Raw genomic sequence first — 24,393 nt, 5'->3', positions numbered from 1 at the left:
CGCTCACACACGCACCTTTCCCTGCCCACCCTTTCCTTCGTCCTACCTTACTCTCTGCCTGCCTTACCGTACAACCTGCACTTACCTACTTTACTCTAATACTCCCTCCCCCTTCACCATCTCGTCTTGTTTCGTCCTCCTATTCATCCGTCAGCAATCTCATCGTCGTTCACGGCCTCTCCTTCTCTCCCTGCTTGCTTCCTCAACTACCCATCTCCTCATCCGCCTCAACCTCCTCCCTTCTTCTCTGCCGACCTCCTTATCACTGCATTCGCAATCTCTCCGTATCAATCCAACATCACCCGCGAGTCATAGCCGCAAGCAATCACGCAATCCACCATCTCCGCCGACGACCTGACCATTATATCAATCTGTCAATCATCGACTTGAAGAGATAAAAGAGAAGAGAGGCCTTCAGGACTTCGACTCCGACTCCACAATCATCGCCGTCATCCAACACCGACTCACACCCGTGTTCTTTGACTCACTCCTCCTCCCCACCTTCGTCACCCTGCTCTCGTGACACCAACTCCTTCCCCTCAATCAAAAAGGAGCTTGGTCCCCTCGACCATTCATCTCGACTTCGACTCGAACGATCTCTTCACCCGACTCGTTCTCTCACACACATTCTAAACGCTCGAATGCTGCCGTAGCCACCACTGTTGCCGACATCGGTAGTTAGCTTGCTTGCAAGCCGTTGCGATCACACTTCGACGACTCTACCCACGGCCATACACGACCACCCCTATCGGCCTTCGTGCCTTCCAAAGAGCTAGCATTCCGATACGCATAACCTGCTCATCCGGTGCCAACTAGGCTCCCCTCCACCGTCTCCTCTTGAATAGGACCCGGTAGCTTCGCTTCGTTCTTGCGTATCAGCCTCTCAGCGCCGATCTCGCGAGCCACTTCTTGACCTCCGGGCATCATTCTCTCCTTTCCTCACAATACTTGCTTTACTTCAATGTCCTCATAACGAACTGTCTTTGTCTTTTCTCGGACTTGCCGACGTCCCATTTCGCATAACGACCAAACAACATCATCAACAACCATCAACCAGACCTTCGCTTTCATTTGTCCGACAACAGCCGAAAAAAATACCCATCAATGAGCCTCTGATACGTACGAATAGGAGTTAGAAACCGCGTTGTTTCCTGTTAGATTTGTTCTTCCACATCTGTATATTTGGGCAAAACCGCCTCTTGCCTCCTTCCTCGGGCAACCTGATCGACAACACTGCCTCACCCTCGACATCTCGACCGCATTCGATTCCGCCTTCCTCCCAGCAACGAACGACTCACCGAGCGGGGAAAAGCTTTCTTCACGGCTGTATCATTCTTCGTTACCTCGTTCTTTCTTCGTTCGGATACCCTTGCTCCCATCTTTCCTCTTTTCGACATGGCATGCTTGAGAGACGACTTTCAAAATGGTGTGTTGCTCGATGGTCGGTACAAGACCATTTCTCCCCTCAACCATGGCTCCTTCGGCATGGTCTTCATGGCCAAGGATATGCACACCAGCGAGACCGTTGCGATCAAGTGCCTGACCAAGAAGGCTGCTGCTGATGATGCCGGCCTCGACTTCGCCATCGACGAGAAGTCTGAGGAGCTTGCCCTTCACGGCCGGCTCTCTCACCCCAACATTGTCAACCTTCTCCGCTCCTTCGAGACCGAGGCTCATCTTTACATCGTCCTTGAGTTTTGTCCTCAGGGTGACCTATATGAAGCTATTCGGAATGGTCGCGGACCTCTCGAGACCGAACACGTCCGGCAATTCATGCTACAGCTCGTCGATGCGGTTGCCTACATTCACGCCAACGGTGTCTACCACCGTGACATCAAGCCTGAGAACATCTTCTTGACTCAGTCCGGTGCCATGAAGCTCGGAGACTTTGGGCTGGCGACGACCGAGAACTGGACTCTTGAAACCACCGTCGGCAGTGATCGTTACATGGCTCCGGAGCAGTTTGATTCTGCTGGTGCTGGTTACTCCCCTGCCCAAGCCGACATCTGGGCCATCGGTATTTGCCTCCTCAACATTCTTTTTTCTCGCAACCCTTTCACCACTCCGACCGAGGCGGACCCCCTTTTCCTGGACTTCTCTCGGGACAAGCAGTCGCTCTTCGATGTTTTCCCGTCCATGTCCCAGGACACTTATGAGGTCATTGTCCAGTGCATGAATCTGGATCCTAGGAAGCGGTCACTGGTCGGTGCTCGCGCTGCTCTCCAGCGTGTCATCAGCTTCACCACAACCGAGGAGGATGTTGACGACTTCTGCTCGGCCAACCGTCATGTCATGGCCAGTGCGAACCGCGAGCCTCTGCGCACGCCTTCCATTCAGAGCCCTCAGATTGACCAGGGTGCCTTCCCCTGGGCCAAGGCTCTGCATGCGAGCCCTCCCCAGCCAATCCGCCAGCTCAGTGCCATCCCCGATGACGAGAGCTACTCTGAGGATTTGTTCTCCAAGTCTGGAGAAACATCCGACTGGTTTAGCTCCGCGCAAACACCCTCCATTTCTTCCATGCTTGACTCGAGTCTTGGAGCGTCAATGAAGTCACTTCACATTGGACGCCCCATGAAGGCTGCGCCACGACCCCTTCCGAAGGTCTCGCCCATGGCTGGATCCCTGCCCATCACCATGGCCAAGCCCAAAAGCAACTTGTCTTCGATGTCCTTGGTTTTCGGTCGTAAGGACGCCGTCTCCAAGAGCTGGAGTGATATGTGGGATGAGGATGAGGAGGAAGAAGAAGCCGAGCGTAACAGGCAGATGCAGTCCCTACAGGAGCTCAACTCGAGGACCTGGAGTCATGACAGCAAGATGGACGAGAACGACGACTCTGAGACTGTCGACGCGACGCCCATTGCTACCACACCGCAGCGCTCGCACCACGACACTCACAAGATTCACAATGACATCGACAGCGACCTTGCGGCCGATGGCTTCTTCTTCCAGGAAGCCTCTCCACCGAAATCGAGGCCCATGTTGCCTACTCGTCAATCTCCCCCTAAGCGAGTGGAGAATGACAAGTGGGCCAAATTAGGGGCTGCTCGGAGAAAGTATTCGAGTTCGACAACAAGCAAGATGTCTGGCGATTTTGCTCGACAACAACGTACTATTGGGCTGGGATACAATTCGTATGCAGCGGGAGTTTGGGATCACAATGCAACTCACAACAATCACCACAACAAATCGCCTAAGGAAAAGGCTAGGGAATGCCCTTGGAACAAGGGCAGAGATTGGAATTATTGGCGCCGGGAGAAGCGCACTGATCTCGCAGACGTTGAGTGGGTTGGTGGCTGGCAGGAAGCGCATTCCTAGGCGGGTCACCTCTTGTGGTTGGGTTAGTCCTACAGGGGCATTGTCGGGTCCTTTGGCTATCTGGCCGTGACGGTCTGGTGGTCTCCGGCATCGAGTCTGGAACCTGTTTGGATGATGAACTCAACTCGCTTTCTGTGTATTAGATATCTCCAGATTAATGAACAATACCAGAAGTTACCCACTCAATCACATCTGTCGATTCGCAATGCTCGTGACATACGCAACGTGACGTACATTGGTAGAGAGAATGCTCTAGTATCTGGTCTTGGGGAAAAGACGGTAATCACTTTGAAAAGCTATGTTGTAACGAATGCCAAAGAAAATGGAAATAGACAAGCGCCAGGTGACATTAACTCTCCACGGGTTGCTACGCTGTAATGCCTTCTTCCTGAATTACTAAGCAACGAAGAATCTCGTCCACACTGCGGACTCCATGTGCAATGAGGACTGCTGGGCGAAGCAGACCCCTCGAGGTTCCACCATGAATCTGTTCTGACAACAACGCTATATACTATTATACCCGACGTGAAATCTAGAAGGTGAAGGGGGTTCACGACCAGCCTCAGTTAGTGCAGATGACGAACGCGGCTGGCAAGGACAACACTTAAAAATCCGTGTTGACGATTGCCTTGACAAGCAGATGAGGAGGTACCGGAGCCAAGAGATGGACCTGGAAGCGTCAATATGCATCTTACACAGCAGGAGAAGGAGAAGTTAGTTAAGGGAGGGGGGATGTAGCAATGCTGACAGACGTACGTGTACGAGACCGGTACGTGCTGCGAAAACCACTACTTGCTGCGAAAACCACAAAAGTCTCCAGCAAGGATGAGCCAACCCGAGTTCACGAGACGGGTATTCTTGAAGCCCTGGCTGCCGGCCACCCATTTGGTGAAACACTCTTCACTCCTGTTCTAGCAACGTGGTGCTAAGGAGACCTTTGTCCAACACGCGGTATTGTCATGATGAGAGCGGGTCTGGAAGGATTCGCTACAGTCACCATGTTAGAGGGTGAGCCGGATGAGAGCGAAGCAGGTCCTTTAGTCCTGCTCGAATGGTGTGTTTGTCTCAGCACAAGGCTCTCTCTCATTAGGGCCGCCCCGATGGCTGTTCCAGAAGACCTCGTTGCAGCCTCTCTCAAGACGTAGAAAAGACCACCCACGTCCTCTTGCTGTCAAGGCCCTGCTCTTGTCTCTATGCTCGTCTCTGCCATGTCTCTCCGCCCCCGCTGTTCCTCCTACTTCTTTGAGCTCGTTGCAAGCTTTTCTCTAAGCAAGCTTGGAAGTCCAGGCAAGAAGGTGGTTAAGGCGGGGGTATAAGATAGACAGCTTGAGTGGTTACCGGAAAGGAGGTGGCCCTTCTTTGAAATTACGCATTTGATCAGACCGAACATAGTTCAAGGTGCAGGGGAGTCTACACTCGAACATGCGCCCAACGACGACTGACCTTATGGACAGGCTAATGCTTCCTTCATGTACACTTTGCGAGTGGCAACGGCAAACGCAGGGAGTCATCGCTTGCCCAGATCTGGACGTTAAGTTACTCGCACGTCGCGTGAGTACTAGCACGAGATACTGGGTGACGTGACAGCAGTGGAAACTCAAATGAAATCAAGTTCAGCATGTATTCGTGTATATATACGGCATCCTTCACATCCATATGCAGTCTATGCCGAATCCCAAACACGCAGCAAGCATCGCATAGCTACACCAAACAAAACGCAGAAACACGCGGCATGCAGTGTTACAACCAGATGTCACCAGCGCCATGCAATGACCAGTCGACAGATGGGACGCCAGATATGCATGTCAAGCCAAACGTAATAAGCTCTAGGTTCCTACTCCGCGCCTATGAGGCTCTTGGGAAGGAAGGCCCATACGGTTCCCACAACCGACAACACCGTCGAGATGGCCATGAGAACGTAACACAGTAACCTCTCCCTGGCTGAGATCTCCTTGTCGAACAGCTTAACGTAGAAAGCCAGAGGCAAGCTGTGAAGTGTCAGAGAAAGGGCTTGCTTAAGATGAATAGACACGAAGCTCCACTTACAGCACACAGATCGTGAAGCACAAAGCACTGCCCATGAACGCCATTATGCTGTCAAAGGCCGGGAATACGATGGAGATGACCAGGAAGACGAAGATCGTGACAACTCGAACGGCAATCTTCATCACCCCACGGAATGTCGCAGACCGACCTACCATGGCCTGGTTGCCAGAGACGGCCTGCTGGTGGATGCCCGTCAATACCTCTAGAGTAGAGATGATGGGTCGCGCGTTGAGCGGAATCTTGGTAAGAGGGATAATCGCGATGAAGATGCATAGCAAGAAGTTTAGGGCACGAGGATACCCGCTGGTTTGGAGGATGTTCGCAGTGATTTCGTCCATGACACTGTCGCCGTACATCAGGAGACCAACTACGGCCGTGAAGGCGTCCAGGAGGTACTAGTAATTCGACGGTCAGTCCTTGTGCAGGACCGGAGACGATCACAGGATGCATTACTTACCACAGACGAGAAGACCGTCTTGACAGCCCTGGGATATTTGTGAGGATGGCGCATATCTCTGTAAATCTGTGACCCCGATGTTAGATTGCTGCTACCAAACTGGAGATTAGCAGAGACTCACGTTGGGAAACACGCTGTGACCGCCCCAAGGGCTCATGAGCAGGCCAAAACTCAGCGGTAAGGTGCCCCAGTTCGCCGGGAAAAGATACGTCGTAGCAGGCTCAATCAGAGAGCCAGGTGTATTTGGCTTGATGAGTCCGTCAACGACCAGGATCAATACGACTGCAGCAAGTTAATCGAGCAGCTCTTTCATAATGAGGAGCGGAAAAGGCGTCACTTACTACTGAAGCAGCACAGAATGCCAATCACGCTGGTGAAGCTTAGCAGTCTCAAAGGCAGGAAGTTGAGAGGGATCATGACCACGGAGCAGATAATCTTCCACATATTTACGCTCAAGAAACCCGGGAACAAGAGAACCAGAGAGTCGGCGAACAGCACAATGAGGGCCACGCATGCAGCTAGCAACTCCATGGTGAACAAAATGCTCGTAGCAATACGGGCATTGCGACCGTACGAGATGTAGGCTAGATCAGAGAATGTGATCAAGCTGGCATCCAGATCCATGCATTTGGCGAGGAGTTTCGCAGTGTACGCCGTCACGGCAGCGGAGCCCGCCAGAACGACCATGCCGCAAATCCAACCAGCATACTTGATACCCATGGGTAGACTCAGGAGACCTACCCCAATGAGAACGCTGCGCTGAACGTTAGATCTTGTCTTGCTGACTTCCAAAGACCTGGGATTCTCTTACTTGATCGAGTTGAAAATGGTCTGAGGTAGCGTAGACTGGCCCTCCACAGTGAGAACAATCTTGCCGTCCTGCTCAACCTCCTTCACCAAAATTTGAGGGTGTTCACCATCGGGCACATTTCCACCCTCTTGCTGTTGCTGGCGCCACAGCTCACCGGCCCGAGCCATTGACGGCGCGTCAACGTCGGATATCGTGCCATAGGTCCGGTACGATCCGTAGCTCCCGAACAGAGGCGGTGTTGCCAGATGAGGAGCAACTGCAAAAATTGACTGCGACGGCCGGCGGCCGCTGCCAAAGCTCGATCCGTGGAAAGCCCCCGACATGTCAGCATCGACAGCTTTGCGCTCCCTGTCGCGGAAATCGGCTTGAGAAGATTCGTCGACAACGGCAGACGCCGAAGAGCCATTCTCGTGCGAAGAGCCAGCTCCATTTTCGGGGGTGGCTTCTAGATGCTGTCTCAATAGCGAGGTTCTCGGGTGGGACTCGGGCTCGACAAGGCTACGGGAATAGTCGAGAGCTTCTGCTGACGAGGAGGCAATCGGTGCCTGGTCGGGTGCGAAGACGAAGGAGGGCCTCTGGGGAATGACTTCGGCAAAGCCAGCCGCACGCGCCCAACTGCGGGTGAAGGAGCGAATACTGTTGACGCCGCCAATATCGGTGATGGCGGCGAGGTGTCGCGTTACAGACGACCTTGAAGCGGGGAGTTAGCGGGGAAGGCAGCACGAGACCAAACATACCATCCAGCAGCGAACGACAAAGATGCTCCCAAGTAATAAAGATGATGAATAAAAGAAACTTACCTTCGACGACGCAGGCCATGATGACTCCCTCCGTAGGCATTCTCCTCATCGTCGCCAAGAAGCGACTGGTCTTCAGTGACGGCGTTGGAGTCGATACTCACGGAGCGCTGGGGAGAAGCACCCCGTTCGTACTCGTCCCACGTCGATGGGTTCCGGGAGGACATGGAGAGCCGTCGTCAGGTACAAGACAACGCGACAGGCGCGAACTTGGATTCTCTGAAGAATTGGCACCGATGAGGACGCGAAGACGGGAGAGGCGCGCAGAGAAGAAACGAGAGCTTTCTTCAGGCGCGACTCGGGTTTTTTTTCTCTTCGCCAGCGCGGGCGTTTAGACGTGTATATAGCACACTAGCACGACGCACTGCCTTTGCCTTGGCTACACAATGGGCAAAAGCGTGTATCGATAGCTCGCAAATCTGCCTTCCACCACCCCTGGCGGTCCAAGTGGAGACGAGTCGCGGGAGATTGAGATGGTGCTAGTGTAGTGGGCGTTCGGAGCCAGGTTGTCGCAGGTAACGGATGATGTTCCAACTGGCTGCTCCACGTCGAGTGGATGAGGGGCGGACGACGAAGATAACAGTTGAGGTTACGTCGCGTGGTCAGGAGACGGCATGCCCGAAGTCTCGATTTTGAAGGAGTTTCTTGCGTGTTCAGCCTCGTTCGGTCCCTTGGAAGAGGGGAAGAAGTTGGTCGAGGAAGGCAGAAGAAGGCAGGAGTAGGGTTGCGCAGAACTCGAGAGAATCGACAAAAAACTTGTCCATGCTCGGTGCCAAGCGATTCCGAGGGTGGGAGAGTGAAGACCCCGGGACAACCTAGGAAGTCGATGGATTTCTTGCCCAGTCTGTGTGCTGAGAAGGCGGGATGGGGAGAAGCTGCAACTTTAACAAAACCGAATCGGATGGATCACGGTGCTATGCCCGTCCGTGGGTAGTCGTGCCATGTGGTGGTGTTTCTTGGTATGATGCGCTCTGGACTGCATGGGAAGATTAGGTTAAATTATTTGTGCTTCTCTAATCATTGGACCGTGCCGAAAATCTCCCATTATCCTGTGCCTGTTCCGTTACTATCGACCTATCTACCAAGGGGAGGGGACGATGATGTCTCGCAGAGCAACATCATTACATTACGGAATCGAACCAAACTGTGGAGGTGGGTAGCGTACTGAAGCATCGCAGTATCTGGAATGTCAGCTGGTATCTTGGTTTTTTTTTTTATGACGCGGGCTGCATCGTCAAAAGTTGGCTGTCTTATCGCGCCAACTCCTCTGGTTGGACAATGCCCTCCGTCAGCTATGCGACGTGCAGGGCCATTGCAGGCTTTTTGCAGGGCCTCTGGAGCGGAACGTAGAACTCACCCCAGCTCCACCTCTCTAGCTGCATGCCTACCCTAGAGGGCACCTTGCCTACCTAGGTAGTCTGCCGCACCACCGTTGCCTCGACCTCAGCGGCCGGCTGTTCCTCTGTCCGCCCACCTTATGCTGCTTTTGTCACTTGACTCGGCCTTTCCACTTTTGCCCCCCTCCCCCGGAGGCCATACTGTGCACGCTGCTTTCTGGACATGATCCAGCACTGTGCTGGCACACGGTGCGGCCTCTTGGCGCCAGCACTTCAGTTTCCACTGATAGGTACCTCGGGTAGAAGCAAGAGGGAACTTCCTCGTACTCTACCACTCACCGCTACTTGCATAAGCACTCCCACCTAACATGCCATCCGATGACTGTGACATGTTCATGTAGTCAGTGGCCATTTGATGCCACCGCCGACTCGAAAGTCTCTCTCAACTTTAGGCCGAGGACGTCGCCTTGATTAACTCTTCCCTCAAGTAGCTAGAGACTGAGGGATTATTCCGTAGCTTCTGATCATCACGGACGGTCCGTCGCGCTGCCTTTCGCCTGTAAAGCTTACTTCCATCTGCTGCGAATGCTCGAGCCTCTCTGACTGGGCGAATGTTCGTTGTAGCAACCCAGATACGTCGCAAATTGAACCCCATGACGCGAAATCGATCTTCAGAGACCGTCTTTTTCGACCGCGGGCGGCCCCGTTGCACGGTCCTCACTTTCTTTGTCTCGGCACCTGTTCAAACCACCGCTTCTTACCTGTCCATAACTTACTAACTCGAATACCCTACTGGCGGTTTGGAAAACATCCGGTGAGTTAGCCTTGATGACGAGCTCAAGGCGATGCATCTTTGGGAAAAGCATCATCTTGGGGAAAAGCGGTCACGAAGTTGCAGTATCCAAGGACTACAGTTGAAGACAATTCATATATGCGGCTCTCAACGTACCTTAGCAGGCTGGGGAGGTTTCAGAGATTGACTACCATGCAAGAAAACTTGGGCTTTCCACAATTCAGCCCGGGAGGTCCCTTACCAACCCAAACCCACCCCTGACTGACGCAAACCAACTATGTCTTCTTGAGCCCCTCCCCCTGTCCAATTGGCTTGGGTACGTACGGCTGCACGGACGCTGTCAGTGCAGCTCGCTCATCAGCTTTTCGCAGCCACCAAAGACGGATAGTATTTTGTGCAAAAACGGGAAGAAACACGCTCGCCGCGCGAAAATTGACGTTTACCGTCATGGAAACATCATCTACCGATCGCAGATCCGACGAACACATCACAGGAGCCCTTACCCCGACCCTGCACATCCTCGACAGCTTCAACCATCGCAACAAGAACCAGCATCACGTCGCTCGCTGGTGGACCCAGTTCGACCTCTTGCGCCGCGCCGTCAGGAGACTCCACGACGCTCTCGTCCTTCGCATCCAACACGCTCAGGCCCAGGGTCACAGGAAGCAGAAGCAAAAAAATTCCAAACAAAAACATGATCTAGATGGAGATGTCACCACCAGAGTGGAAACACTCATTCGCCAAATCATACCATCTTCATTCTTGTAAGCCAATGCGCCTCCGCTCGCGTTTGCTCGAAACTAAGCAGTACCAGAGCCTTCACGCAACTTACAGCGGATAATCAACACGCTGCCTTGGGCTTGGTCCTCCTTGGTGTATTGGCCGGCATAAACTCTGCAGTGGCGTCTTTGGTCCCTGATTGCGTTGAAGAGGGTCAACATGAGCCGCCTGCCGCGTTGTCAGCAGCCCAACCGACAGCCGCGTTGGCCAAAGACACGAAGGGGACCTCTGGTCCTGTAGATCTTGGCATAGCCATTTCCCGAGATCAGCTCCAGTTGGGTGCAAAGCCACAGTCCACCCTAAGGCCGGAAGGGAAGGAGACTGCGAAGGGGAAAAAGCGCAAGATGGTTTCCCCGGTAGAGAATGCTGGACCCACCAGATCTTTAAAGGACAATAAGAAAGAGAAAAAGCCGAAGAAGTCGAAAAAGGGGGATGAATTCTCGGACTTGTTCAGTTCACTCATGTAACTCCTGATTCTTGCTACGAGAATCAATACTCAAAACTTCAATTCTGTCATTAGCGACGGCTATTTGCTGCGAGATTCCGACATATCACTACCCATGCGCCCTTACCGTCCTATTTGTCTTTGACCGAGTTTATCCCAAGACATTGGTAGGGACAATTTCCGCCTCAGACCCTTGACTACGAACCAGACTCACTACAACGGCTATTGGTATACATATTCGTCCGACAAATCTCTCCATCTCTGGTGTCTTCACTCGCCGTCCAGCTGTTTACTGAACGCTGCGGTAGGACCAGATACGCGCCCGCATGTCACCCGAGCCAGTAGCGAAGTAGCCGCCAGTCGGGCTAGGCGCAACTGAGATGACCGAGTTCTTGTGGCCCTGGAGCATGAGTTGGGTAGCTCCCGTGCGCGGATCCCAGAATTGCACACCACGGTCCTTGGAGCCAGACATGACCCAAGCAGCGTCAGGGGTAAGAGCAACAGAAAGAACGAAGTCCTGAAACTGTTAGCTAGAGCACGCTTCAAAGGACATGTGATAGTGGTACTCACTCTGTGACCCTCGAAGGTCTTGACGCACCGTCCGCCCTTGGGACCAGGGTTCGGCAGACCACGGGGCGTGCTGAGCTCCCACATCTTGATCGTCTTGTCGAGACTACCGCTGACAAGGTCTCTGCCGTTGGGAGAGAATGCTACGCTGTAGACACTATCCTTGTGGCCATCAGGGCCTTCCAGGCGCTCAAGCAGATAGCCCTGGTGAATGTCCCAGACGCGAACGCTCTTGTCGAGTGAGCCAGCAGCGACGTATTTGGTGTCGGGAGAGATGGCAACAGTGGTGACACCGTCCTCAATAGTGAGGGTGAGAGTGTTGGTGCCCTGCTCGATATCCCACAGACGGACGGTTCTGTCTCCACTGCCGGATGCGATCGTGCGACCATCGCGCGCGAAGTCTAGGGAGTAAATATCTTGCTCATGGCCAGAGAAGGTGTTGCGAATCTGTCGAGATTGAATGTCCCAAACCTACGAGAGGTTGTCAGCATCAAGACACTTAGTGGCCGCCACACTGAATCGACTTACTCTGATCAACTTGTCCTCGGCACCGGTGGCAAGATACTTGCCGTCTGGGCTGAAGCAGACGCTCCTGATGTAGAGATCGCCGGTGATATCAACGCTATCGTCCTGGAGGACACACAACTTCTCTCCAGTCTGAACGTCGTAGATCTGGGCGGATCGGTTGCATCCGGTGGCCACGTATTTGCCGTCGTGGCTGAAGCGTACGCAGCAAACAACAGACTCATGGCCCAGAGTGTGAACCAGGTCAACGTCCAACATACGAGGAACATGCTGGTTGAAGATTACGAACCAGTCGTGACCCGATTTCTTGGAGTGAGGGGGTAGGCGATCCGGGTCAAGATCACCAAGGGCGTTTCCCACCGGGGGAGCATGAGGGCCCCCCATGCGGGCGTGATCAGGCGTCGGGTGGCTGACCTGAGGCGACTGGGTCGCGCCGGGGAAAGGGATCGGGGTGTTGATCTGGGGAGTAGCGGGCCCAACGGCGGCAGGAGGTCTGCCGATACCCCGTCTGCCGGGACCCGGAGATGCGGTACTCTGGGGAGGCTGAGATGCAAGACCGTTGGATACGGGGCCTTGGGGAGGATATTGTTGGAAAGGAGGCTGCTGCGACTGCGGAGGAGGGGGAGGGGGCGGGACGGGGAGTCCTGGAGGGCCCTGGGCCATCTGGTGCTGCGGGCCCATCTGCTGGTCCTGGGGCGGAGGAGGAGGAGGAGGGGCCAGCTGGCCCTGACCACCGCCGGTCATGATGCCGTTGAAAAGACCGTTGCCGGGGGCAATGGAAGGAGGCTGTTGCGACGGGCCGGCATGGGGAGGAGGCCCGCCGATGCTGGGAGGCGCGTTTCCACGAGCTCCTTCGAGCTGGCGGCGGAGCATCGCGATTTCTTCCTCGTACCTGTTGGGAACTCGATGGTAAGTATTCTGTAGGCTTACGCCTGGGATGATGGCATCGAGTGACGTACTTTTGCTTCAGGTTCATCTGGGCTTGCTCCATCGCGTACACCTTTTCCCTCACAAGCTGCATTTCTTGAACCTGGGCCTGGACTATGAACACAGTTAGTGTGCTAGCGTTGATGGAGGCGTCGGGCGCGTCTCTCACTTTGATGCTCATAGCCCTCGGTGGTGCGCATCTGCGAATCGAACTCGGTCCTGATCTGTTCGAGCAGCTCGTTGAGGCGGGCAGAGTTGTTGGGGGGCACCGCGCCCATGGCGCGATGCGGATACATGGACATGGCTGCGATTGATGTTTGGAAGACGTCTCAGTGAAGACGGCGTAGATGTTCGTCGGCCGGGCGAAGGTCGGCGATGTTTGATCACAGGTGTGGATGCTGGTGAAGATGAAAGCGAGCAACCGGCGATCGGGCGTCGACGAAGAAGATGATCAGTTTGGTGACGATGGGTGGTACTTGGTGGTCGAAGCTCGGAAAATTTGGGCGTCGCCGCAATGGGCCCCCTTCTGCGTTGCGGGTGCAGGAGAAAAGGCGCGGGTTACCTAAGGCAAGGTCTGGGGGGGTTTTTCTGGCTGCCAGCGACAGCAACAGCGAGAGGCGGCAAAGCCGTCCAGTCAGGGAGACGCAAGTGGATGCGCGATGCCAATACGGACACCAATGCCGTCAGGGTAGGCGCGTGTTGAAAGGGATGTTGGTGATGATCGATTGAGGATGCCGATGATGCAGCGCGCGCGCGTTGAGGTTGTCACGGCGGAGACGGTAAAAAAGAGAGAAGGAGAAGAAAAAGCTCAAGTAGGCAAGGAGGAAGGAAAGAGAGGACCTGAAGAGGCTGGCGAGTGGAAAGAGGAGACAGCCCAGGCCAGGTTAGGTGTGTGTGTGTGTCCAATGTGAGCGCGTATGTGTGTGTGTGTGTGTGTGTGTGTGTGTGTGTGTCCCGGCTAGGCGCACAGGCAATGAACAAGAGGCAGAGACCACACTACACTGGGTCAGAGACGGGGAGCCGCCTGCCCTGGCCCCTGGGGGAGGAACTGCTCTGTGCCCGCCTGAGGTGGGACCAGGCGCACGCCAAGGTACGAAGTAGCCGGCGGAGCGACTCTACATCAGAGGCGGGTCGACAGGTACAAGAAGAAAGACTTGCTGGGGGTACCTCTTTTGGTGTGGGCTGGGGTCAAACTGTTAGCGTCGATTCTGGTACCGGCAGGGGCAATGGAGCTCCTGGAAAAGAGTACCTACCGGGAGATGGATACCCTGCCAAAGCATCAGGTCTGTGCGCCTGGTTGTTTTTGGGGGTGAGCTGGCTCGAGACGTGGGTCCGTACCGTCCATTCCCATGTGGCGCTTGATTCCCTTCCAGAGGGAAGTTTCAATCTGGGTGGTGCGTGGGTACGTGGGTACTCAGCCAGCGGCGACTCAGAGTTGCGGCAGGACACCGACCGGGGCAGGGGCAAGGGCGGCTCAGCTCCACTCGGTGTTAGTGCTCGGAGTGGAGCGTTGTCAGTGGGGTGCAGCTCTCCGTGGGTGGTATGTCTTGGGTAGGTAGGTAGGTACTTGCATCTCATGTAGGTGAGCCCAGTAAGGTGGGTAGTATACATGCCTTTACCTTTCGTCTAAGGTAGACCTAGAATGGAGGCGTACCTTACCTGCCATGACGGCCCATGTCACGGTCACGGTTTTCGTCCCGTCACTTTACATGCGCAGTAGGTAGGTAGGTATGTAAAGGTAAAGGCAACAACTCACCTAACCTCTCGATCGCAGCTTTTGGCGCTTCACCCCCGCGCAGCCTTGTGAGAGAGGAAGATTTGACTCATCTGAGTACTGGTGTGTGACGGCCGACTGGGCGCGTGTCTTTATGGATGGCGTTATGTCTTTGTCTCCCTGTGCAAACCATGTCCAACCTTGAAGAGAATGCCCCAGCTTGGCTCTCGCCAAAGCCGAATGGCTGAGTATACTGTCATCTCTTATATGAAGCTCGGCCACCACCCGCCGATTCTTCGAAAGATCTTTGACAAGTAGATGGTGACTCGTCTGCAGTTGGGTGCGCTCTGCAAGTGGGCTCCATGGCCCTCAGCTGCGGAACGTAGCCCGGCATTAAGTTGGTACATTATCGTGGACGAATGTCACGATGAGACGGGCATAACATGAGCACGTTGCTGGTCAAGGACGACAACGACCAACACAATGCTGATCAGTGCAAGAGACGAGGATGGGCGGTAGAGACTGCATGCATTTCACGTTCGCGACTCATCCAGCAGAAGTATCCGCAAATTCGGGATAGCAGCGAAGGGAATCGAAAGGTATGGGACGAGATAGGACGGTGATATGGGATGGTACGGGAAGGCGTTGGGCATGATGGCCAGGCAGGGTTCGCTGTTGCGGAAAAGGCAAAAAGGGCAATCATCGTGAGATGCAGCGGTGCAGCCTGCAGTTGCGCCGTGGCACTCAAGTACGGTGGCACAAGGCGCAAGTACAGGGGTGGGTGTGAGAGGGTGTGGTCACTGGCGTGCGGGTGACTGAGAGCTTGCAGCCAGCTAGGCGTGGGCACGCAGTAAGCACGTCGGGGTGTGCAGATTTGGGGGGGAGGGGTTTTTGGGGACACTGGAGAATGTTCCATTTGGTGAGGTGAGACAGAGGGTTTTGCCAGGCCGTGGCAGCTAAGCTTGAGGCGAAAGTAAGGGCGGGTCGAGAGGGTTGGCTGGGTTGGATTGGGGGTGTGTGTGAAAGGGTAAGGGTAAATAAATGTGCTAAGATGGTTAAGGGGAGGGGAGTTCAACCGTCATGGACATGGTCAGGGCCAGGGTGAAGGTGTGAGGAGGAGGATGAGGGTTGTGTCTGTGGTGGATCGTCTGGTCTGGTCTCCGCTGCGCAAGATGGAAACGAGGGAGAGTTTGACGACGTGTGAAGACTGGAAGAACCTGCACCTGCCTTGTTAGTGCCAGCGTACGCCGTATGGTTATCGCCGACGCGTGCGGAACTGCTAAAATGGCTGCTGAATGTGGAGAAGGGTGCCTCGGTATTTAGCACTTGGATTGCAGAGCGTGAGGCATGACATGACGCCTCGTAATATTTTCTCGGTGAGTATCGGTGAGGTCAAGTTCATCATGAACCGATCCGCAACGTTCAACACTCCGACGTATAGTAGCTGGCGATGGTGCCGTGGATATTTCATTTCATGTCTTTGTTTTCCTAGTCCTTGGTCTTTTCTTCCTCTTCAAAAATATAATACCATTCGGATTTCGCAACATGCAGCCTACCTTCCTTAGCTCTAGACTGGACCCGACCGCAACAGTCAATGTCAGCAGTGGTTGCATGCATTGGCCGCACACCCTGCCGTGCCGGTGTCATGCCATGCTATGCAATGCCTGTACCACCCAACCACGATGGGCCGCCAGCTGCAAAATTTATGGCTCGATTAGCGGCGGATACGTGGGGTATTCGGAGCTGCAAGTTGCAACAGTGGGCAATCATTCATCACACACCACCATCGCTTGACGATGCTTGCTTTTTTCATCTCCCATTTGCACCGCCTGCTGCCTGTTCCGGATGCGCCTCTAGCCCACCGATAGCCATTCGACGTTGATCGGATCAGAAGCGAGACAAGCCGTAATTGCGAAACGCATGCAACAAGCGAGCTAGGCAACGGCGCGTCCAGTTGCTCGACAACTGTTGGATTGTCCGTGCTGGGCAAGCGATAGTCAACTTGGACATTCTGTTTTGTTCACGCATACTTCAGTAGCGATGCGGAGGAATTCGTGCAACCATGGCTCGACTTCCATCAGGGTCGGGAGGGATGACCGATGTTTGCCGGCTGACCGTCCATGGTTTCCGTCCTATGTTTCCAAGGTTCCAAGATGCCGTTCTGGCACTTCTCCAAACAGAGCCTAATTCAGACGCAACTCCATGCGCAGTCCGCAGTACTGGCGTCAGTGTCGAAGTTGCAGAGTCGAGTGGGAGGTGGCATAAACGTGGTCGGACACAATATGTAGACAGCGAAATTCTCCATCAGCCGTCGGCTGAGGAATCGGGCGCACTTGGGGGTGCCATAGCGTTGAAGAGCCAGATAGGTGGTGGGTTAGGTGAATTCAGTCGGCAGAAGGCACAAACATTTTCGCTGAGGTAAGATACCTAAAGCAGGGATAGTCTGTCCGAAAGGGAAAGGCGGCGCTAGATGCTGTGGCCTGAGGCAAAATCGGTCGGTCCAAGGACAGACGCTGGCCATACGCCGACAATGCAGCCGTCGGAACCTGCCGGCCGAGTCTCCCCCGTCGTCCGTCGTCCCTCATCCGTGTTGGTCGTTGTCTGCGTCCTAAGATAGTCGAGGAGAGTGGGAATCTGGGTTGTTTTCATGTCGTCTCTCGGGCAAAGAAGTTGAAGTATTGGATGCTTTTCAGGGTCACCTGTGACATAGGGACGCACTGTTCATAATCTCACGAGATAGTCATATAGTACTGGCCAAAAGCTCACAGCAACAATAGGCATATTCGCTCTGTATGTGATGCTTCTTCAACGGGGCAAGCCAATTTACTTCGCAAGTGAGAATGGCGCTTCGAGGAACTTCGATGCTTGAAAAACATGCTATCAATTATGATGATGGTGACTACGCGCGACTGCATATAGTTCATATCTCTTTCCCTCTTTCCCTCATCGTTGATCGCGAGCTATTTTCTGGTGGTGCACTACTACTTAGTAGTACTCTGAGGCTCATGCAGGGTGGACGCTCTTGCGGTGTTTGTAGATCCAGTCCGGGGTTTGCTCTGCTAAACGACCTCGGGAGCAATCGAGTCACGGGTATCATGCGACATCAAAGACACTTGTCGCGAAAATGGACCGTCTACGACTGTGATTACTACCCGTATGCATGTATTCAGGATAAATCCCCAAGAGATCCCTAGGAATTTCCACCGAGATTTCCCAGTGAACGCGAGTGACACTCGGCCTCAGGTTCGATCAATTCACGAACACAGCGATGGGATACGTCTACCGTGTAAGGACAAGCTTCTCGTGGGTTAGGATCATGAATTGAAGAAAAGCCACCGGGTCAGAGGCAGGCGGTCAAGGCTGGCAGAGGTAGGCGACCAAACATGGCTCGTTTCAACAGCCTTTGGAAACGTTCTAGACGTCGCTGGCGGTGTGTGCCGACTCGCTGGGAGGCGCAGGTTCCAAGATCAGCGCAGCAACGCAGGGTTGCCATGAGAAGACACACCCGCCAAGGTGAAAGGGAATCAACATCAGGTTTATCAGGTTTATTGCTATCGCGTGCCGTGAGCGTGAGTGGGAAATCGCCGCAATGTCCGACCGAGAGGGTTTGCGCCGAGAAGAAACAGTAAGTGCCCTGTCTGTCATCAATTCAGGGGAACGCGGGGACGGCAAAGGGGTAGAAGGGCATCGTCATATGGCTTTCGTACGTTGATCATGCCTGCACGTCAGCGCTCAGAAAATGATGGCCAAAGTCGGTCTAGCGGCAACAAGTGGATCTGGTGGCCGGTAACCACGACTTCCGAAGCAGAAAAGTCACGTCACTCCCTATAATCTGCATGGTCCATGGCCGTTGGTATCCGGCCCAATTGCCTGGGGCCGAAGTGCCCGACGCGCCGCACAGCGCTGGAGCCGGAATAGCGGAGGACTGGGACAGTGGAAATAATGCGTTGGGGAGTGGGAGTCGGTGTGTACACTACGACGACGTGCTTCGAGAAGTTATGGAGGCTGTGGCCAAACGGGTTGTGACTGACAGCGTCCGGCGTGGTGGTGGCCCGATCATTGGTGGACGCTACTGCGCACAGGACGTGGAGGAGGGCGAGATGCAGAGATCGCTGCGAGATGTCATTCATTAGGACGGCCCGTGAAAGAGTAGTGGCGTAGCAGTTTGCAGGCGTGAGGGTGCGGGCGAGATGTTGGAGAAGTACTTTGAGCAGTGGGAACGGGATCCGAATACGAAACGACAGGCGGCCGTCGACAGCGGGAATCTAAGGAACTTCCAATAGATGTGTGAGGTGAATGATTGTTAGGTGGTGTCAGCACCCTAAGGGACCGCAGCACGGTAAGTGTAGCGTCCAGGGGCAGCGGCCAATCAGAGGCGTCAATGGCTGGGCGCCAGTCCCTCCATCACGTCGAACCTCACCCAAAGGGTCAAGATCCATTTCCCGGGCCGGGAAGTCCATGAGTTGGATCATGCCATTCAAGGCCAAAGTGCCACCTAAGAGTAGCTGGAGCAAAAGAGAAACATCCCATTACAAGATTGCCCTCAGGCAGCGTCGTGTGATGATGGTGAGGGCGAGTCGGTGTGCGGGCTGCGTGCGGGAATCTCCAGGCTGTGTCAATAAAAAGACAAGCTCTTCCCGCCACATCCAGCTCTGCCGTCCTGCCTCCCTCTAGTGCAGCGTTGTGTGGCCGTGAGTTAAGCAACCATCTCATTCCTCCTTTCCGCATCTCGCATTCAATTGTCATCTCACCTGTCGTCAAACCTTACGGATCCTCCCAACTCTGTATCCGTACAGACAGAACCCTTACGGATACGCAAGGGTCGGTGGCTGCCTGTCTCGAGGCCCGGGACCCTTAGGTTACTTTAAAAGTAGTTTCTGTACCTTGCGCAGGCCAGACATCATACTTTACCGGATAGAGGGCACCTGAGTTCCAACTCCATCCCTCCGGACAAGAACAGCTTGCTTGGCCTTCGGCTGCCGCTGTCACTGCTTTCGTGTTGTCACTGGGCTGTCACTTCAGACTTCTTTGGAGGAATCGCCGACCTCTCTCCGTCATCACAGCATCCTCTTCCTCTGCCTCGTCCTCATCCGTCGCCATCCATCTCGGGCACGCCAAAAGCCCGTCGAAAGCCCGTCTGTTGCGACGCTACTGCCGACTTACAGCAATATCCTTGCCTGCTGCCGCCGCAGTGCAGACACCGCCGATCCCGCCCCTGGCTGCTTCCCACCACGCTCAACCTGGCGGTCCCATTTAGAGGCAAATTGCTCCCTCTTGTGGCCCCAGAATTTTTTTCACCAAAACGTCCGATAAGATCTCTCGGAGCCAACGATATTCCCGAGCTGCCCCCCCCAGCATCTCGCCTGCCTGTCTCGCCTCGACCTACCGCGACTTGTTGCGCTGCAACTCGCCTAACACTTACAAAATCGTTTCGCGCCGCTCCCTTCCGCGGCACCCTTCCTCTTTTTCCTCTCTCTGTCGTCACCAAAACATCGGCAGCTGGTCGCAAACCCCTTTAGAGAACCCTCTTCCGCATCCGACCTCGCCATGGATATCGTTCTCGAGGTCGTCGACACCTTCGTCGGCGACAAGATCTACGCTTCTTTGCTGCCCGCCGGCGCAGCCCCTTATGACTTCCCCCACACCGCTGCTAACGCCACGGCGCAACCGCTCTCGACATGGCAGTATAAGCCCGCGACTCACTGGCTTCATCTCGAGCCCTCTGAGGCCGCCTACATGAGCGCCTGGCCAAGAGACAACATGTATCGCCAGTTCACTTCGCTCTTCCTCGTCACCTGGTATGTCGAAACTACCCTCCTGACTCGTCTCGTCCGATCGCTAACAACAAGGTTCCCAGGATCTTCGGACTGCTCAACTACTTCGTCTTCGCCACCCTCTCCTACATTTTCATCTTTGACAAGAAGACCTTCAACCACCCCAAATTTCTCAAGAACCAGGTGTGGCTTGAGATGAAGCAGGCTAACAAGGCCATGCCCATCATGTCTCTCTGCACCGCCATCACCTTCCTCGCTGAGGTTCGCGGCTTTTGCAAGCTCTACGACACCACTGAGGAGGGACCCGGCCGTTGGTACGACTGGGCCCAGTTCCCACTCTTCATTCTCTTTACCGACCTCTGCATCTACTGGATTCACCGCTGGCTGCATCTGCCTTCCGTCTACAAGCACCTTCACAAGCCTCACCACAAGTGGATCATGCCATCCCCCTATGCCTCCCATGCTTTCCACCCCCTCGATGGTTTTGCACAGTCCGTCCCCTATCACGTTTATCCTATGCTGTTCCCCCTACAAAAAATGGCCTATGTCGCTCTGTTCATGTTCATCAACTTCTGGACCATTCTCATTCACGACGGCGAGTACATTACCGACAACCCGATCATCAACGGTTCTGCCTGCCACACTGCCCACCACCTTTACTTCAAGTAAGTTCTCAACCCGTTTAGAGAGGTTAGTCAAAGTTGCTAACAAGGTATCCACAGCTATAACTACGGCCAGTTCACCACGCTGTGGGATCGTCTTGGCGGCAGCTACCGCAAGCCCGATCTCGCATGGTTCAACAAGCAGACCAAGATGTCCGAAGAGACGTGGAAGTCCGGCATCAAGGACATGGAAAAGATCCAGAAGGAGGTCGAAGGAGACGATGACCGCCAGTATGGTGCATCCGTCGACCAAAAGAAGAAGAACTAAGAGTGAAGATGCTCTTGAAAACGTGGCAGGCTTTTGTCACGAAAAACGGCTAACACAATTCATCCGGCGCTGGCAACGGCTGCCTACGACTGCATTATAAACGCTTGTAATACCTGGACGTTGCCAGACTTTCGACTGTACATATGAACCTCAGCACTTTTGCATGATGAGGGGAAAAGGTGGATGAGGATGATGAAATGACTGAACATGGGGAAGTGCGCCCGTGACGATCTGGCATCTCGTATGCTCAGACGAGTTGCAAGTACAATAATATCTAGTGGCATAGTCCAGTCCCTACCATAGATGGTTCTGGATACCTATCAGAGATTGAGTTATGATGAGTCAGGGTTAAAGTGGTGGTGACATGCACTAGCACGGTATATCAGTTTGGGGAGATAAAAAAACACATGATATTGAAAGCCTGATTATCAGTTGCTCAGCTTGTAATGCTAGAAGCCAACCAACCTCACATAGAAAAGAGACCCTCGGAACGATTGATGTAAAGCATCGCGTCCGCCTCTTGAGCTTTGATAGAAGAAATCCCAATCCTACAGAGGAAAGCACACTCCGAACGCCAGAATTCTCCACGCCAGCAGGATATATGAGAAGCACACGAATGAACCAAGGAGATAAGTTTTGTCAGGGACGAAGTGTTGGGTGGGTTATTGTAGTCGCTTCATAGCAGACCATATTGTGAATGGTGGCAGTATGGCATCGTTGAAGGTGGCTTCCTTGCGACGGCGGGCGTGAAGACAGCTCTTCTCCTTCAAAGATTGGCCGTCATTGTGATTTCTCTTACGAAAGAGATCTTATTTCAGGACGCTTTTATATGCCTGGATGCCTCGAACCAACTGTCATCCATGATCTTAGCTGAAGGTGACGGCCTTGGGATCGAGGGGCCGGCCGTCAGGACCGATGCCGTTGGCCTTAAAGCGGTTCTCCATGTACACCCTACGAGCCTCGTCGAACCTCATTCTGCGCTTCTTCATGATCTTGAGGATTTCGGCCTTGCTCCGATCATCGAGGCCTGCGCGGCTGTCGCCAGACTCGACGTTGCCGCTGAGGTCAAATGTCGAGCTGGAGAGACCCGCCTCCATGTCGCCGGTGAAAGTGGAGGGCAGGCGGGAGTAGATGTAATCGCGACCTGGAATCGGTAGGGTCGGGAGGAAAGGCTGCCAGTGGGTGCGGGTGAGGTAGAGGACCGTCGCGATGACGAGGGCGAAGAAGGATACTGAGTAGAGGAGGTAGGACATGGTGTCGATCGGTTGTTCGGCGTCGCTTGAGAGGTATGTTGCGGGGACGTCGGAGGATCGTGAAGTTAGAGTGTAGGCGACAGCGGGCCGCAATGAGGTAGGTTCCAGCGACCAAGGCACCAGCCCTGTTGGGTTCGGGAGTTTGACAGGATGGCGTATACGCGATCAAGAAAATGTCGTGAGGTTCGCGCTGCTTAAATGTGAAAGAAGTCAAGTCGGAGTACACAGAGGAAACAGGATTCGCGAGGTATCATGGAAAAAAAAAAAAAAAAAAAGTATATGTGTGAAACGACGAGAAAGACTGCCGTTTGGTAAGTTCAAGCAATCATGTCGGGCCCTGTACAGGCGCGGGGATTCCGGAGACTCCTGCTACGCTGTAGGATCGGTGAAGCTTGTTAAGGTGAAGAGTGAGGAAGGAGATGGGTTGGGCAACGTGCGACCACAGGATGGGTGTGAGGTGAGGTAAACTCTCGGGCCCTTTCCCCAGTCAGCGAGTGTTCCTGGGCTCTCGGGGCTGTTACCACCCCGTGCATTCCGTCTGATCCAGTGGCCTCAGAAAGGCGAGAGCTCTCGGGCAGCCTCAGCGAGTCTCTGTCACCGCGCAGGCGGGCTGCTGAATGTCTGCTGGGCCCCACTTAGAATGCCAGGGAGGTACGTAAGGACGCAGGCGCAGTCCGCAGGCGCGCGGAGAGATGCGCTGACACGTCCTTCGGCCTAGGTAGGTAAGCTAGGTAAGGTACGTCACGTGAGATGCATGGCGAGATGCTGCCCCTCTCGGGGTTCCGGGTTCCCTTGGTCGGGGAACGATGCGCACCCGGCGGCGGGAAGCTCTGGGCCTGCCCTGCGGTTCCATTGCTAAGGCAGGCTCGTGGAGACAGGCCGGATCGCTGGGTAACAGTTTCAGTTTGGCCAGAAACGATGATCTCTCGACGAAGCCCTCCTAGTTATTCACTTCCATCTTACCACAGGACAGCTGCGCTCCGATACCTTTGCCTCAAGCCGACCATCTGTGTCGTAAGGTTGTGTATCCCGGAAGAGGCATCGCAATCTGACCGAACAATGTCAAATGTCGCCGCACCGTCCGTGATGGACATGCGACTGACGCAAAAGTCAATTTGCGTGAGACCCAATCGCCCTGTTCGCATAATCGCGGATACTAGTAGTGAGCTGGGAGACCTTGCACTTTTTTCTTACCAGTGATGCATTAGCGAGTTAGTTTACCCCGGCCTGAGTGGGCAGCCTCCGACTTCGACCCAGCTGCTGCACTTCGGTATTTGACCATGGCACAGCGGCGCTTTACATCAATGGAATGGTCAGTCATACTGAAGAGATGCCGCTAGAACCACAAGCACCTTTACCACAGACCACGTGTACATCATTGTCCTGGTAGAACAAACAAACAAGCAACTCCCAATCTTGGCGTAAACTACTAAATATACAGAGCAAACCCGAATTTGGAGTGACCGCGGAGCCAGGAGATGCCGTCTTGCGGGCAGTTCCATTTTACATGTGTTGCCATTGACCAGGCCCGGTTGTTTTCATTCCTCTCAGTCCTCTGGGTTGTCGTCGTGGGCTTTACAAGTTTATAAGGTTGTCCGCACTAGCTGAAAGCACATGCTGCATGAATTTTATCTCTTCTGCTTCGCCATCTATATGCCTGTGCGAGTATCATCGAGTCATCTATATCGAGCTCTATGTCAATCATGGTCCCGGTACCGACCCCGCTGTTAGATTCAATCTACCTCTTCGTGCCTAAAAAATGCCGGCTTTTGGTGATCGCCATAGGAATAAATGTACGATAAAAGTCATGAAAGTTCTGGAAAATACGTCGTAAAAAAAGCGACTTTCAGCACGAAACATATTAAATCATCAATAACCAATCCCAGTTCTTGTGGAGCAATTGGTGAACCGTAAGTTCAGAT

At 54.1% G+C, this 24,393-nt stretch overlaps 6 protein-coding genes across 6 annotated transcripts; 3 read left to right on the top strand and 3 right to left on the bottom strand.

Annotated features, from left to right (window-relative positions):
- Positions 1-1,395: 1,395 nt before the first annotated feature.
- ksp1 (Serine/threonine-protein kinase ksp1) lies at positions 1,396-3,315 on the top strand (the record flags this gene model as incomplete). The annotated part of the gene is made up of 1 exon (XM_036638720.1): positions 1,396-3,315. The coding sequence occupies one exon, from the start codon at positions 1,396-1,398 to the stop codon at positions 3,313-3,315; it is 1,920 nt and encodes a 639-aa protein (XP_036496860.1).
- Positions 3,316-5,149: 1,834 nt separating this feature from the next.
- On the bottom strand, positions 5,150-7,593 carry AVT1 (Vacuolar amino acid transporter 1; the record flags this gene model as incomplete). Its single annotated transcript, XM_036638719.1, has 7 exons — positions 5,150-5,303; positions 5,362-5,756; positions 5,819-5,884; positions 5,940-6,100; positions 6,160-6,572; positions 6,630-7,319; positions 7,430-7,593. The coding sequence occupies 7 exons, from the start codon at positions 7,591-7,593 to the stop codon at positions 5,150-5,152; spliced, it is 2,043 nt and encodes a 680-aa protein (XP_036496861.1).
- A 2,410-nt stretch (positions 7,594-10,003) lies between these two features.
- CGCS363_v006869 (uncharacterized protein) lies at positions 10,004-10,324 on the top strand (the record flags this gene model as incomplete). The annotated part of the gene is made up of 1 exon (XM_036638718.1): positions 10,004-10,324. One exon carries the CDS (start codon positions 10,004-10,006, stop codon positions 10,322-10,324), a length of 321 nt encoding a protein of 106 aa, XP_036496030.1.
- Positions 10,325-11,070: 746 nt separating this feature from the next.
- rco-1 (Transcriptional repressor rco-1) lies at positions 11,071-13,102 on the bottom strand (the record flags this gene model as incomplete). Its single annotated transcript, XM_036638717.1, has 5 exons — positions 11,071-11,298; positions 11,352-11,819; positions 11,877-12,765; positions 12,833-12,914; positions 12,970-13,102. 5 exons carry the CDS (start codon positions 13,100-13,102, stop codon positions 11,071-11,073), a joined length of 1,800 nt encoding a protein of 599 aa, XP_036496029.1.
- Positions 13,103-20,061: 6,959 nt separating this feature from the next.
- On the top strand, positions 20,062-21,218 carry CGCS363_v006867 (putative Delta(7)-sterol 5(6)-desaturase; the record flags this gene model as incomplete). Its single annotated transcript, XM_036638716.1, has 3 exons — positions 20,062-20,312; positions 20,372-20,953; positions 21,011-21,218. 3 exons carry the CDS (start codon positions 20,062-20,064, stop codon positions 21,216-21,218), a joined length of 1,041 nt encoding a protein of 346 aa, XP_036496032.1.
- Positions 21,219-22,084: 866 nt separating this feature from the next.
- Positions 22,085-22,471, bottom strand: CGCS363_v006866 (UPF0357 protein; the record flags this gene model as incomplete). Its single annotated transcript, XM_036638715.1, has 1 exon — positions 22,085-22,471. The coding sequence occupies one exon, from the start codon at positions 22,469-22,471 to the stop codon at positions 22,085-22,087; it is 387 nt and encodes a 128-aa protein (XP_036496031.1).
- Positions 22,472-24,393: the final 1,922 nt, after the last annotated feature.

This window comes from Colletotrichum siamense (assembly GCF_013390195.1).
Source record: "Colletotrichum siamense strain Cg363 chromosome Unknown KSG_Cg363_contig04, whole genome shotgun sequence".
In the NCBI taxonomy this organism is placed as follows: domain Eukaryota; kingdom Fungi; phylum Ascomycota; class Sordariomycetes; order Glomerellales; family Glomerellaceae; genus Colletotrichum; species Colletotrichum siamense.
The sequence above is the reverse complement of the archived record's forward strand: the minus strand, read 5'-3'. Positions and strand labels throughout refer to the sequence as shown.